At 36.0% G+C, this 16,021-nt stretch overlaps 1 protein-coding gene across 2 annotated transcripts; it reads left to right on the forward strand.

Moving 5' to 3' along the window:
- The first annotated feature begins 242 nt into the window (after window positions 1-242).
- Window positions 243-10,536, forward strand: LOC148957213 (protein RER1-like). 2 transcript variants are annotated; one of them, XM_089115726.1, is made up of 7 exons: window positions 243-397; window positions 3,643-3,750; window positions 4,974-5,078; window positions 7,358-7,457; window positions 7,897-7,996; window positions 8,725-8,860; window positions 9,950-10,536. In XM_089115726.1, the coding sequence occupies exons 2-7, from the start codon at window positions 3,667-3,669 to the stop codon at window positions 10,034-10,036; spliced, it is 612 nt and encodes a 203-aa protein (XP_088971852.1). In that variant the 5' UTR covers window positions 243-397; window positions 3,643-3,666; the 3' UTR covers window positions 10,037-10,536. The 2 variants fall into 2 exon arrangements, with proteins under 2 accessions (XP_088971852.1, XP_065060811.1); XM_065204739.2 differs by having other exon boundaries at window positions 7,918-7,996.
- The last annotated feature ends 5,485 nt before the right edge of the window (window positions 10,537-16,021 follow it).

Raw genomic sequence — 16,021 nt, forward strand, 5'->3', positions numbered from 1 at the left:
GAAGGAAGAACCGCAGGATAGGCTGTCCGCCGGATTCTGTGAATCTTGCAATGAGTATAATATAAATACGAGGATAAAATTCAGCTCGTTCGTTCCATTTACTCTGATGAAGCCCTGTATGCCGGGGCGAAATATAAGTATTCGTTTTATTTAATTTATTTTGGAAAATTTATCGTACAACATTGCATTCGCGTCGCCTTTTTGCTTTGTTTCTGAACTGATAGCGTTTATTGTCACACAAACGTTCTCATTACCAGACCCCTGGACGTGCCACGTCTCAGCACATTTGTCTTCAGACTATCTTCAAAATGGCGGACAGCAACTGAAGCACAGTCATACCGAAACAGGACATAGCTTGAGACAACTTTCTCACCCAAACATTTGCAATAAGTTGCTAGTAAGTAAACTAACATTGCATAAGTAGAGCAGATTATTTATTCTAATTATTTTTTAGCTATAAAGTATGTAAAATTGTTGGAGTTTCGTAAAGCCAGGCTGCAGAGCGTGGCAGTTCTCGACAAGATCTTGTGTGTGCAAGAGCAAATATAAATGTGCGCCTGTGTGCAAGAGTTCTGACAAAGTGTGCAGTGTGTGAACACTGTTCAGTTTTGATCCAATGTGTGCAGCAAGTTTCTAAAGGGCAAAGTATGTGTCAATTTGTTTCACTATGTGTGCACAGAAATTATTTATGCAAACGCGTTTTCAAGCATTCCACAAAATTGGGTCAATCATATATTTTGTATGATAAAATTTCAATTATTTTGACCCCCCCCCTCCCTTGTAGTTAGTCAAACTTCTGAATGGGGGTGTGTGATTGAAATGAAACCCCCTAAAAGTTCACTCAGTCAGTTGATTTTAGCATAATTCAGTCCACATAATTCAGTCCTATAATCATGCTTGAGCACAAGCCAGATACTGTAGTTTCCCAAATAATATTACTTTCTTTGATTCAGGCCTTTTTATGCCCCTTGTTAGTAATCAGCAAGGCCACTTCTCACCAGCCCTTGCTTAGGAAATTGAGAATAAACCTAATAGTTTCTCAGACAACTGGAATATGCTAGGCAGTAGATTTTCAATTCTGGGCATCAATGGATTTAGGGCAAGCATGGTCATTTCAAAATATTAAATCAAAAAACTGAGATATGAGATGACTCCAGGGCCATTCTGCGGTAATCTATGGGGTGTGGCCCTTAGGGAGTATCATCTAGAGAAACTCAGTCTGCTCACAAAATCCACATTGCAAAAGTGGTACAGGTTCTCTAATTTAGTTGTAGACAGCAACTTTTCAACTTGTGACAATCAGATGATTCTGATGATGACCAACAAGTTAAAGTTGTTTTATGAATACTAAAGTCCTAATTCATCAGCATTTCAAAATTTCAAAGAAAATGTTGTTTAGACCAAGATAGGAAAGCAACGTTTTTGCTCTTTGACTCTTCAACAAGGTAAGAGATAAATAGTTGGGATTTGTCAAAAACATAGAACCAATCATACATACACCCTTTCTGAACTCTCTCGTTACTTTCGATCCGAATTTCTGCTTCCCTGTATGCTTTGAGGTTTATGTATAAGTTATTCGCTGATTTTATCATGTTATTTTTTCGCTCTCCCATGCTTTTTTCAGATTAAGAAACTTTTAAGAAGGAGTGAGTATTGGAATTTCCTGTACTGTTACGAAACTGGAGTACTCCAAGTCGACCTTCTTTTTTAATAAAAAGAAGTGTATTTCAGTTATTCTTTCTTGAAATTTTAATGCGAATCAACTTAATCTTCTATTACCCTTTAAATAACATTGTCCTGCTCTTTTTCTTTTTGAATAAAGATGAGTTTCGTTGGATGCTACTCACTATTTCTGTGTTTCTTCACAAATCGTTGCCATTTTGCAAAAAAAACTCAATATGTATCACTTTTATCATTTTAAGGAGTAGTAATGCACACAAAATTGTCTTCATAAGATAAATCATGTTTACAAGTAGATAAGGTAATGTATTTTTTGGCTTGTATATACTCAAATATAAATAGATAAACATCAAATTGGCAAGGGTTAAATAGCCAATGCAGCCAAACAAACCAGCAGAGGTCTTTTTTTAGCCCACATGCTTTTTATTCCCAGAGAGGCCTGTCATTGACTTTGCATCTACAGACCTTTGTCAAAAGCAGACCCCAGATTTAAGATTATCATGTTGAAATTAGTCTATGTACTGACAGCTTTATGTTGTTTGGATTGTTCGGGTGTGTTACTATGTTTTTGATATTTCGCTATTTCCAAAGATTTGGTCAAAACTCACTGCTGCAGTGAGATTTTTTCACTGCAGCAAAATAGGAAAAGCTAAGTTTTGAAAATAGCTTAATTTATGGCCAGCTGGCAAGGTATTTGCATATGCATGTTTGAGGTTGATGGTTGATGTATTGCTGCATGCCAAAGTTGCATCCGATTTGTCCACTGGAAATGCTATCAAAATGACACACACAGAATGAATAAAAATATTATTTTAGAGGAAATAAATAAGAAGTTAAGAGAAACAAGAAACAAGAAAGGAAAGCAAGAATAGTCAGTCAAAATCTGGTCAGACAAATTGAACTTTCAATGTGGGACCTGTATAACCATTTCATTTATTTTCTCAATGTTGTTTTGTGGGGGGTTAAAATGTTAGTCAATAAACCTTTTCATTCTTTTTAAGCCATGTTAAGTGTTGTTCAGTGAATGCTGTAGGTAGGTGCTTTAAGGGTGATGGCACTCATGATCTTTTGATTAGGTTTTTTGGATTGAGAATAATTGGGTATTTTTAGATAAGAGAACAATGCAAAGGGGGAGCAAGATGTAGACCCTGTGATTTAGCTGCTTTTCTAGAGAGCTGAGTGCTGCTCAATCAAAACTTCAATTTGCTTTGGCCAATGCTAATCAGTAACAGCATTGGCTTCAAATAGCACTAGTCCTTGAATAAACACCAAATAGTCTGAAATAGAAGCTTAGCTTATTTTCTTAGTCTTAAATAAAATTCTTTCAACAATAAAAAAAATCGAACAACAATGAAATTTAATTTTGTCTGGCCGGTTTCAGTTTATTTTTATTAATGCTTGGCTGCAAATCAACACTAGTCTTGAATAAAGATGTGTGAAAAATAAAATGTTGGAATGAAGGCCAGGGGGTTTCTATTCGAGTAAATATAACCATCCAGCATGTATGAGATGAGGTTTTAATTAGAGTACCTCACACTGTGGATACCTGCTTGGTATAAATATGTTTGATTCGTTGTTACTTGCACACATGCACAGATTCTTGCTGTAAAATCAAAGCACTCAGTTAAGGGGGTATTAAAGAGCTACCTTTACTCAGATGCAACCGTCTAGTGATACGATAGCATCTGCTTTAAACCTGCAACAGAGAAGCAAATCAAATGCAGGTAATCCTAGACAAACAACATGAGACCTCCTCAGTCACATAGTAAAAGACCTTGGATGTTTGTAATTATTTATGGGAAATCTGACGTTTGCATGTAAACTTGACAATTTCCTATTGGATGGTGTAAGTGTGTACTTATTGATGTCCTTGAACTATCCCAGGTCAAAAAACATGAATTAAAATTAATACTGCTGTTATTATTAATTATTAATTCAAAGTATATAAATTGTTTCTTCTAGATATCTTTGCTTTAAACTACAAAAATGTCTGCAGATGCACCAGATGAAGCAACTGCTCAGTTGAGCACACCATCATTTTTTTCAAGATTGATACAAAGCATTAGTCAGGTATGTCTTGGATAAACTCAATCGAGCCCAAGCGCCTAAGACACACCTAAAAGAAGCCATGGAGTGCGATTTAATGAGCCCTTGAAAATGTAAAACAATATTGCCATGCAGCCAGATATTGTTTGAAATTAATGTTGATAAAATTTACATAATTTTTTCAATGGACCAAAATATTCTGGTTTATAAGGTTTATACAAGATTTTACCCTAACCCTAATCATTTGATGACTAGATTTTGTATCCAGTTCCTTTTAAGCAAAATAGAGCACCTTGAGTTTCTTAGAAGCTTGTTTTATGGAGCACCTTCATTTTGCTTAGTGCAAGGCCTGTAAGAGTATATATATCTATTAGTAAAACGAAAACAACTGTTCAAAACATAACATTTCGAGCATGTATTCATTATCAATTAATCAACAGGAAATTTTCTTTTCAGTATGAGGTTTTACTTTGACTGCTAGTAATTTATAATTGGCTTTGAAAGTTAAAAGGAAATTGTAATATATCTTGGAAACTCAAAATGGGAGTTTAATGTTTTCCTAAACAATCAGGCCTCTCTGTAATGATTTAAGTTTGTGCATGGCTGATTGCATGCCTTCAATCAAAGCAACTGGAAGGCCACATCAAAATCTCATAACCTAATTGTCATCTATGGCAGACAGAAAGTTGAGTGGAATTACTCGGGGACGCTGGAGGACATTTTAAAGTGGCTCTAGACCAATTGGCAAAAAATTGTAGTTTTTCCCCATCGTCTTTGATGCCACCATCTGAATATCCTAGTTTAGCAAAAAAGTGAGGGGGCTTTAGCCCAGCCCCCCCCCCCAGCCTCCTTGCTCCAGCGTGCCTTATACTGACTTATCAGTCACCAAGTTAGTAAAAACAGGGCATTTCCTAGCTATTGTGCTTAAGGGGGGTTGCTCAGATCCCATTTGCTGACAATGCCAGCTTTGTGAGCAGATGGGATCTGAGTGAGCCAACTTTGATTTGCTGAAAGTCTGCAAATTTGCTGACAAGACACCCCTTGATGGTAAAGACTCCTTGTCTTTTCCCCAAAGGGATGTCACATTTCAAACCCCTACCTTCTGGACAGCCCTGAGTAAAAATTCATTATTAGTAAGTTCCACTCAGATGCAGTCCTGAATTAGTGAGAAAATCAAAGTTTAATTTAGTATTTTTATACCAATTATTTACATAGCAGACATTTACAAAATGTATTATTATTTCTAGCGCTATCAAAAGATTCTAGATGATTCTGTCCCTCATATGACAGCAAGGTGGCTTATGCTGCTTGCATTTGGGTGCGGATATATGTTACGTGTGTATATTTTACAGGTGAGAGTTTCAATTGCTGCAGAAATAATATGCTATTACCATGTTAATTTGCTGTTAGGGAAATTGTGTGGTTGTCAGCCTCTATGAGGACAAATTGCACCAAAAGGCAAATCCATGTTAACAAACATATAAATGTGAACTAACGTCCATTTTAGCAACGGTTTCTGCAAACCAGCATTCAAGAAAATTTTCATGTTATATTAGAATTTTAGCACATTCAGATATGTTTATTGGTCGAAGTACTGCCCTCGAGGTTGAAGTTATCTAGTATGAAGTTGTACAAATCCACAATTACTGTATTTTGCCATGTATAAGATGGATCCTTGCATAAGAAGCACCTTTAATTCCATGTTTTAATTCTAAAAAAATAAGCTTTACAGTGTCTTACTGTGTATAAGACGCACCCCCTTTTCACAGGTCTTCATGCATCTTTCAGTAAAAGAATAAATTTGGGAATACTATAGACCAGGGGTTCCTAGTGTTTTGAGTGCTGGGCTAAAAAAACATGTATTTTTTTTGGGGGGCCACTGTGTTCTCAAAATTTACACACCTTCTGTTATAAAGCTGCTCAAAATGAAATTCAGACCTCATACTTGCCAGGCTAAGTTAGAGATAAGACAGACATGCCTTTTGTTTTGGCCTTTGTTTTGTTTGGGGGTTATTACATAAACCCAAAAAAATAGTTTTGAAAAAGTTTGGAACTTGTACCAGGTTGAGTCAGAATATCGTCCTGTGCTTTTTTTAGGCTAGAGCGTTAATTTTTGTTAGTCTCTTGTGAAGGTCAATTTGAAGTGCACTTATGTCAGGTCCAGGGGCAGATGTTTGTGGATGAATTAAGAAAAGGCCGCCACTTAAAGACAGCAAGAAAAATTGTAGATTATATTTATTTAGGATTGGCCAGAAACTGCACCTCAAACATATTTTTACAGGAAAAAATCAAAGGCAAAATTCTTAAGGTTTTTTATAACTAGGTTCCATGACCCCATCTGTTTAAGAGTTGATATGAAAAAGGAAGGGTCTTGCAAAGTTTTGGATTTAATCTCAGCATATCGGCCTATAAGATGGAGAGAAAGATAATAAAAATGAATGAATGAAACCCTATAAAACGATCAAATGATTAAATAAAGCATTTCCTATTTTGGTATCCCTCTCAGACCTATAACTGTCCACAAAGAGCATATTAAAATTTACTTCAGAGAAAAAGAAGATAATGGAGCAGACAAAAGAAAAGGAGGTTAAGAATGGCTGCTAAAGACACTAAATTCATTCAAACTGCAATGTTTCAAATATTACGTTATGTTAAACCATGATGTTAAACTCATCAAGTAGAAAGTTTAACATCATGAAATAATCAAGATCATCATTAACATTTACAGGTTTTAAAATTCTTTTTCATCATCCGTTTCATTCACAACATTCAGAACGTGCCCTCCAAGAGAATGCGTGGTATAACCCTCCCATTTGGGAGTAAAAAAGCTTATTTCAGATATTTTTCTATCGCGACTGGAGAATTATCAAAGTTTTTACTAATTTTTCTGGGCAAAAGTGAGATTATTCAAATTAAGAGAACAGCTGCTCCAAATATCATAATATTTTCTCAATGAAATGACACTTTGCCTTCTAAGGAAAATGTTGGGACAATCAATGTTACTATGTATAAGACGTACCCTCAAACACAGCCAATAATAATTCCAAAAATGTGCATCTTATGGTCGGCAAGATTTAAGCCATTGAGGATCATTTTTTACTTGAAAACCAATCAAACAAAACTTCAAACCGTTGGCAACATTGTTAGTTTAAAATTCAAGCTGCCTTTTACAATGTCAAAATTTTAACTTTTTATTGGACAAACTGTGAGACCTGAAAAAAGTTCTGTTAAATGCAGCAAAATAGATTTAGAAGAACATGGACAAGATCATATTTGGGTGTTGGAGTATCAAAATGTTCATTTTGGCATTCTATTTTTTGGAAAGTGATAGAGTTGAAGATTTGTGAGAGAGCTGATCTATTGAATTTTGTTGCAACAATTCTCTGCAATTAAGCCCATTGCGAAATTTCGTATATTCTCTTGTAACAGTGCCTGCAATGAGTAGATTTAGACACCCAAAAGACCCCCAATCTCATCTTAATAGGAACCTCTAAGTTTGGGAATAGAAAACTTCAATGAAGCTGTAAAAAACTGAAATTTCAAAAATGACACTGATTCTTGCTTAGGTTTGTATTGATTAGGTATATACTTGACTGTACAATTAATCTATATATACAATGTTTTGTTACAGGGCTGGTACATCATTACATATGCGCTTGGTATTTACCTTCTGAATTTATTCATTGGATTTTTGTCACCAAGGATTGATCCTGCATTGATGGAAGATCCAGGTAAGCTGTTAGCAGTAGCTTGCAGGGGCAGATCCGGAGAAAAATCTGACTGAGTCTAGGTCAAGGCTAAGTGTGGCTAGGAAAGCAAGTTTGTTGCTCACAAGTTTTGCACAAAACCTCAAGGTATATTTTTATGCCCAAAAAAGCAAGGTTGATATTGATGTTCTTGGTATCATGGGGTGCTAGCCATTCACTAAGGCCATTCACTAAGGCTCAGGCATGCTAGACTAAGTTGTTTCTCTGTCACACCCTTAACATAGATGGTAGGAACTTAGTACTAACCATCCTGTTTCAATGACTTCTTTACCCATGTCTTGAAGTTGTAAACTCATAAATAGTGCAAGACTATTTCTCAATTAAAGATGGATGCTGGGCATTTAGTCTAAACAGAATCAGAATTCTTAGAAATCTATTGAGAAATAGAGATTTTTGATCATAGATTTTTATGATGACATTGCAGAAGATGGCCCAACACTGCCGCAGAAAGCAAATGAAGAATTTAAACCATTCATCAGAAAACTTCCAGAATTTAAATTTTGGTTTGTATCATTTTTATTAAATTTTCTATAACTACTATACCTTTCTCCAGCACTTTTCCTAAGTTCTTCAATTCAATATTTCGCTCACCGCAATGCTATTCTCTTTTTACCACCCTCCCCTCAATGTCCTTGTAATGGTAAACCAATAAACCAACAGTCTGTCATTATAATAAGTTTGGTGCTTTGTAAGTGTTAGTGATTCTATTTATCTAGTGTATGTTCCTCATTCTTTCTTGTTGCTATCAACTGTCAATATACATCACAAAGTTAAAGGCTATGTAAATTGCAAGTTGTAAACTTTCAGCGTCTGTCAATGTAACTTAAGCACAAATTATGGGTCTGGTCCTGATTTTTTTAATTTTTTGGGTTACAAAATTTTATTGTTCTCTGTTTGTTTGCAAAATATTTCACATAAGAAAGAAGTTAGAGCGGAATGAGTAATACCATTGAATCACTAGTCATTAGAATCCGGCAAATCATCAACATGTGATCCTCTGTTTTATGTTGTATTTTTTGTGGCAGAGACACGTTTTTGTAAGAGCAGCACAAATTTCTTTCCAAGGGTGTTGTTGAGATCTAGGACATATCTAAATTTGCATGCCTGCACAAGATGCATTTTAGATTTTTGCAATTAAGTTATTCTGTAAATTGATCCTTTCCAGTTCCTTGCTTATTATTTACTCTTTACATCTTTGATTTCTTTCAATATACTTATTTTTGTGTTTCAGGCACTCGTCATTTAAGGCTGTCATCGTTGCATTAGTCTGCACATGTTTTGACGCATTCAATGTCCCAGTGTTCTGGCCTATACTTGTTATGTATTTTATCATCCTGTTTGTAATTACCATGAAGAGACAAATCAAGGTAAGAACTAAATACAAATTCATCATTTTTATCAAAACTCTCAGTTTTTATCAAAATACCTAGTTTAAAAATGGCCAAACTACATGGCCTGATGTACAATTTTCGGTACCTGGTGAGGCGAACGTGCTGGGACTGGTTGGGAGTAGTTGTATTTATTTTTTCTACTTTTTATTTCCTGAAGCTGACTCGATGTCAAAAAATTTAGAACCCCACTCTCCTTATTTGAACTTCCTGTTTCATCAACAAAAACCTTCGACTAAATATTTGAACTTCAAAATTTCATTGCGATCCAATCAACAATACTTTAACTTGATAAAAGGCTGGCGCCCTTCTGGACTTGGCAATGACCCTTCCTTTTGTCGGTTATTTTACTCCTGGAAATGGCTGGCCTCAGAGTAAGTCTGAGGGCCATTTACAGCTTATTCCCAGGCTGCAGATTGCCTGCCCATGGGTTAGTTGATCGATAGTGTTTGGATAAACTGGCTTGCGTTTTATAACTGGCTTGTGTTTTATAACTGGCGTAGTCTTAAGCCTTATGATCCTCAAATGTATTGAATTGTAACTAGAAAATTTGTGGCAAGCTTCAAATTTTTAAGTAGTTTTAACTTTTGTCAAAAACCGATATAAGTACTTGTTTTAATTACCGCGAGCCCTTTTACGAGTCACGAACATTCCTCAACATTTTGTATTAGATTTTAACTTCATTGGCAGAAAAGTTTAATTTAATAACCAACTGCTATCAAGTATATATGAAATAAATGGGCTCAGGTGATTTTATTGTCGATTTGTAGGCACAGTTTAACCTTCAATTTTGTTCATCCCCACCATACTGTAAGCTAATTCAGAAAATCATCACTTGCCATTGAGGTTATATTAATGATATGCCATAGTTTGTTGAATATATATTTATATATATACAGGAGAGTGAACTACTCACGAAACAGGCTTGTAGAGATAAAACATGTAGTTTTATTTTCTCCAACTCTATGCTATATTACGCTCTACGTGCAAATGTATTGAGCACTGTGCTACGGAACTATCAACAAACAAATTTCTATATACATTTATATATATTGTTTAATTTTTCAGCATATGATCAAGTACAAATATTTACCATTTACTCACGGAAAGAGAAAGTACCAAGGCAAAGAATCTGGGCAGGCGTTTGCACAGTAGTAGAAATTGGTTATGCTGTTTAACATGCATAGTGGTGAAAGATTTGGGTAGCACCACGAGATCTCTCTCATTCCCATCAAACTCTGGACAAGTTTAATTCATTTGTCATCTAGTAATTCTCTTGTAAATTAATTTTGCTCTACTTCCATCTTATGTTAACCTTTTAGCAATCATTTTACAATAATGTTGTTTATTTGTGTCATCCAAACCCGAAGACAATCTAGGAATGAGAATTGCACATCTGAATTTACATTCCATGAATATTTTTGAAATGGCGAAAAGTGAAGATACGACCCACGGTTTCATTTTGGGTCATCATTAGGCAATGCTGCTGATGGTTTTGTTATTATAAATGGTGAATGGCAAATGTGACGTCTGATCATGCCATTTTGTGTCTTGATCTAAATATCTAGTCGGGTAATTCATCAATGTTATCTATTAATGCCATATGATTATCTTTTAAGCAAGCGAAACCTTTTCTTAAAACTTTTTAATCAGTATCTTGTCTTTTATTCGCTTAAAGACTCCTCTTTATTTGCAAAAAACAGTGTCACATACATCGAAGTACGAAGTGAGACTCAGGCTTACAGTTAACCCTACAAATCGGCGCAAATAATTGAAAATATATCGCGTGAAGATTTGTCTCTAGTATCATTTGCTCATTCGATATCTCAGTTTCTTCTAAACACGAGAGTTCTTTTTTGCCCGATTCTAATTTATGATGATAAATACGTTTTCCCGATAATGGAAATGTTGATTCTTCTTCCTGTTTGTAACTCTATTGAAATTTTCTCGTGCATACCAGTTTAAAAGTGGATTCGATACATTTCAGTTTCACAAAGCACGATTCAACCTAGAGTCTAGTTTAAATTTCACTGTGTGCTGTTTGTTTTAGTGTCTTCTTTATAACTCGTCCCTGTCTATATCCACGAATTGTTCTTATACTACAGAAGTGCCCAATATTGGCCTAGTTTGTTGAAGCAGGGAAGTGTGTATTTGAGGTGAATTACTGTACTTTGGGGTTTAGCTTAACACTTCAGATTGATATTCTATTACAAAGTTAGTGCTTCGTAAAATATTCATTCTTGCTTGCTAATCATCCGTTAGTCTGCCGGTTTAACAAAAGTGACAATGTTTGTGCCATCGGACGGTACGGATACTTTATGGTGTGTGTATCAAATGAAGACGCCAAGAAACGTGCGCTGAAACGAACGTTAAGGCTGGGAAACAAGCAATATCAGTTTATAATCTAGGGTTATTTATACGTAATGTTAAATGTGTAGGTATACGTTGGTTGTGTATGTATTGTATACCTGCGTCAGCTCTAGGGCCCTTGGACTTGATCTGACGCACGATTTCTTGCGGGATCATACAGGCAAGATAAGTACAGCGAATTGCCACGTCTAGGGTAAAAATTAGCAACAGTCACATACAGACATACATACATACAGACATACATACATGCATACATGCATGCATGCATACATACATACATGCATACATAGTTATTCTTATTGAACTTGGTTAGCTTAACAGAATGCGTCCAATGTTCCTTAAAGTTTCATAGTCAAATCGCAATGGTTCGAGAGGGAAAGAAGTTAGACTTTTCATAAACTAAACTTGGGTCTTTCTACATCTAAGATTCCACAATAATTTCGCAGCAATGATATTAGATGTTGAGCATTATTAAAGTAATCCTTTTCCTGATGATATTTTTATTTCTGAATTCAACAACACGTCTAATGCCTTGCAATGGACAGATCCAAGTGATCCAATAACGACTGAGTCGATTACATAGTTAATCCTTTTGAATTTAGCAAACTTTATGACACTTTGAATCTTTTTATCTTTTCTTGATATGTATTGTGAATCTAAAGGTCATACGGGCAGGCTACATCCATCATTATCACTGTTGTACCCTTTTTTACAATAAAATCGGGCTTGAGAGCTGATCCGCTTTCTTTCGGATTAACGATGTCAGAAAAACAGGTTTGTATAGTTTTGTTGCTGTAAACTATTTGAGATCTCTTTGGTATTTCGCTCGAAATTTTTTCAACGATCCGATCATGTCTTCCAACATAGTTATTTCGGAATTCTGTACATCCGTTCAAAATATGAGACGTAGATTCAAGACGATAATCATCAATCGTTCAAGCTGGAGACTGGCCTGGATACCATAAAGACAGTGTGTAGATGAAAGCTAAAACGTTATGTTTGGCTTTATACCAAAAATTAACGAGATCATCTTTTATTTTGTAATTTCTAAATATGATCTTTGACAATAATTAGTCGGCTCCTGGGATATCTATTAGCAAGAAAAAATAGTTCCTGCATAGGCAGTCTGCATAGGCATTTTATCTTGCTATCAGGCGTCCCTGCATAGGCAGTTTTTCTGAATCCTTCAATTCCCTGGGAAGTATTCTTTCTAAAAACTCTTTTCTAATTTTTTGGCCTCGTGTTTAACACTTTAATGATACTATTTTTTTCGCAATTGAATGTTATTTGTGAGTTTCCTACTAGCATAAGATCGTGTTCCTCTGGGTATTCCCAGGTTGAGTCTACGTTCAACTTACGTACAAGACGACACCGAATCTTCTTTTGGTATTGATTTTAAGTTTTCCTGATTCATCACAAGCGAATCCTAGGAAATTTCCCCTCTCTGCAGACCTACGGCACCTTTTTTCTTCACATCGAGCTCAAGGGAATTTCTTGCTACATATTTGAAATTATCATTATTATTGTTCAGCATACTAACTAGGTGACTTACTCTTGTTATTCGGTACTTTGTAGAGGTTTCTAACTCCAAGGCCCCCAATTTGCTTTTTTGAAAACAGGGACTCAACTGTTGTGCTGTTGTTTATGTGGAAGATGTTTCGTAAGAAGCAAACAAGGAGCTTCTCTAATCCTTGAAGCTGGTCTTCCGTGAATTCAGTGTTCGTGAAATGAAATATAGATTTCATTCGTTTTTTCCAACAACGAAATTTTACTTGTTACTTAGTTATTATCAGCTCCTTATACCTACTTTTAGTGTCCATCGGAACATCGATCAATGCAGTCAGTACTTATGATACCATCTATCGACTAACGTGTCATTTCCAACCCAACGAGTCTTCTTTTACGTGCAGTGAACACAGAGCCAGAGAGAGAGACAGTGTGTTGCTTGATTGTAACTGAACTCTGAACTGAACTGAACTCTGAACTGAACTTACTTACAAATTACCATACTTATATACAGAAATGAATATCTAAAATTGATACGAACGATGTGAAAAAAACAAAAGATAGGCAGGGCGAATAAAGGTGATGAGTAAATTAAATAGCGTGGCAAAGATTAAGTAAACAATACGGATTAGCAAATGCGTGATATGAGAGTGACGCAATGGATGCCTGTGCTGCGATGTGAGAATATGGGAATGTGATTGAATGAAGGAGAAGGAAAAATTAACGTAAACAGGCCTAAATAGAGTCACTACATACTCTCATGGCAATGGTACTCCTAAAGCAATGTTAAACTACTGGTAGAGATATTCTGCATAAGGAGTTTAATTTGTATAGATGCAGAATAAGATAAACAATGCTGAATCTAAAAAATCCCTGCAAAATATTTTCTGTAACACAGTTTTCTCTACATTTGAACAATTGAACCTTGTACTTTTTGTATATTTTGGAAAAAATCTCTTTCTGAAAGTAGCTTGGAGAAAAATTTGTTTCTACTTGTATTATGATGCTGGATGGAAGAATACGATGGAAAATATATACCCAATTGTGGATCCAAATAGGCCAATCAGAAAATTGCAAGCACATGACAGGCACAGTTGTCCAATCAGAGCCGCGAGCCTAAAGAAAATTACCAATGGAGTCCAAATGAGATAAAGAACTCTTTCGTTTGTATTTAGATCGATTGGTATGCTAGGCAGTGGCGAAGCCAAGAGAATTGCTTGGAGGGGTGAAGAGCGTGATTTTTGTCGATAAAAAGGGCGTGTCTCACTCTTTAAGGGTGTGGACAAAAGATAAATACTCTTACATGCTACTTTTATGTGTTTTTGTTTCAAAGTTTATACTCTAGTGCCATACTTTGAAAATTCCACTACCACAGAAATGTTAATAAGTTACAATTGTTGCAAAAAAGTTGTAGAATGAGTACAAAAATTCCATCTTTTGCCCGTCAAAAATCCTTGATGTGGCGACGAACAAATTGTTGGGGGGAACCGCACCCCCGTACTCCTCTTTCGCGATGCCTCTGCTGCTAGATGAATAGACGTCCGGGTTCTACCATGTTATTTGAAACATGTCGTCAATATAGGATTTTGCACAATCTGGGTTGCATGGACCGCGCACCAGTCCCTCCTCAATGTGGGAGGGCTGAAAAGGGCGCGACCGACATTGTTTGAGGCCCCCGGAAAAAGTCCCTTTTAGAAAATACTGGCTTGCTTCTACTGGGGTTTTTTAAGCAATCTGGTTCAGAGAAAATATCAATAGCTATAAAAAAAGATAAAATTAGCTTAGGGATAATAAACCATCAAGATAAACACCTAGAAAATGAACAAAAAGGGTTCTCAGTCAAGAAGAACTGCTACTACTTAGGAGTATACTTTCCAATGTTGCGTTAGAGCATAGTTAGAATAAAATTTTTCTAGAGTAAAAATTTTTCTAATATGTTATTGCAAAAAAGTGGAGGGGCTATAGCCCCTGCTAGCCCAATGGCTGCGCGGTGCCTGCTGGGTTGTCTAGAAGGTGTTGTCCGATGGCAGGGTCACCAGTTTTTTACTGTGTTTTTTGGCCTACAAGATCAAGGAGGCTGTTCTCTTTGAGGGACAGTTTTATTTCTTGGAAGGAACATGTTGATTTATTCATCCTCTTATCACACCGGCACGCTAATACATAAACAACATAATTATTTTGGGTGGTAGGAACGCAATCCTTTTGAATGGATGGAATGGCTCTCCTAGTACTTTGAACAATGCGAGGATTGACAGCAAAGAATTGACATACACTGACTGGAAATGCCTGGATAAACTTTCTGGACAACGACTATCCAGAAGATGTCATTTTGTCTTATACTCAGGGGCGTAACTTGGCCAGTAGGTTTGGGGGGGTGAAAAGGGTTTCTGCCCTGCAAAGCTGAGTGATGCCCTGCAGACCTCGTAGCAAAGGTTTTTCTATACTCTATAGGTTACTAGTGAAAGCTTCACCAGTCTACACTGGTCTTTACCAAGGACAAACTTCTAAGCAATAAAAACAAACTTGAAACTTCATTGCCTATGAAATATCTATTTCTCTACGTGAGCGTAAATTATATGTCAAATTTGGTTTTCCTTGATAATAAAGCTTCTATCTCGTAGCATATGATTTTTGGGTGCATAATATGGGCGGAGCAACGAAATTGAGCCCGGGGTACTAAGAATCACGTTTAGTGATATAGGAGGACCCACCATGGTTGGGTCCGACGTGAAGAAAATTTTTGAAATTATACCTTGTAATAGGGCTAAAAAGCATCTTTCAGACTGAAATTTAGCAAAATACTGTTGTGCTAAGAAACTGATTATTGTTTATTGGGAAAAATAGGGAGGGGCATGTCATGCTAAAACTCTAGTGATAGACGTTGTGGAAAGAAAGAAACGGTAACCTTTCGTTTCAGACTGCACATAGTTGTGAATGACAGAGGAAGATGTTGTTTTGATTGGGGGAATTTTATTTCCTGAACAAAAATGTGCAGTTTCTTGTATCGAGAAGGCCATCCAAAATTAAAACATTGCAATGATACAGAAAGTGATTTACTGAATTAATGCAAATAAAAGAAAAAAAAGAAAAATATACGTGAAAAAGTTAGTAATTAGATCAAACAAATCGGCATCTTAACAGTTTACTCTCTTTTTATTTCATGCACTGTTTATAATTAATAGAAAAAATGATAAAAAAGTTCTTATCTTGACCAAAGTGAAGGCCTTCAGCCCCCTATTCCCCCCAGTGACGCCGTGCCTGTCA

Source organism: Rhopilema esculentum, unplaced genomic scaffold, assembly GCF_057945365.1.
Source record: "Rhopilema esculentum isolate cy_ngs unplaced genomic scaffold, ASM5794536v1 HiC_scaffold_36, whole genome shotgun sequence".
In the NCBI taxonomy this organism is placed as follows: Eukaryota; Metazoa; Cnidaria; class Scyphozoa; order Rhizostomeae; family Rhizostomatidae; genus Rhopilema; species Rhopilema esculentum.

What these genes read in the sequence shown, in the direction of transcription:
- LOC148957213 (XM_089115726.1), top strand. Translation starts at nt 3,667, where the DNA reads ATGTCTGCAGATGCACCAGATGAAGCAACTGCTCAGTTGAGCACACCA. An exon ending in TGATACAAAGCATTAGTCAG is followed by an intron (nt 3,751 to 4,973) that starts GTATGTCTTGGA and finishes TATTATTTCTAG; the next exon opens with CGCTATCAAAAGATTCTAGA. An exon ending in TACGTGTGTATATTTTACAG is followed by an intron (nt 5,079 to 7,357) that starts GTGAGAGTTTCA and finishes GTTTTGTTACAG; the next exon opens with GGCTGGTACATCATTACATA.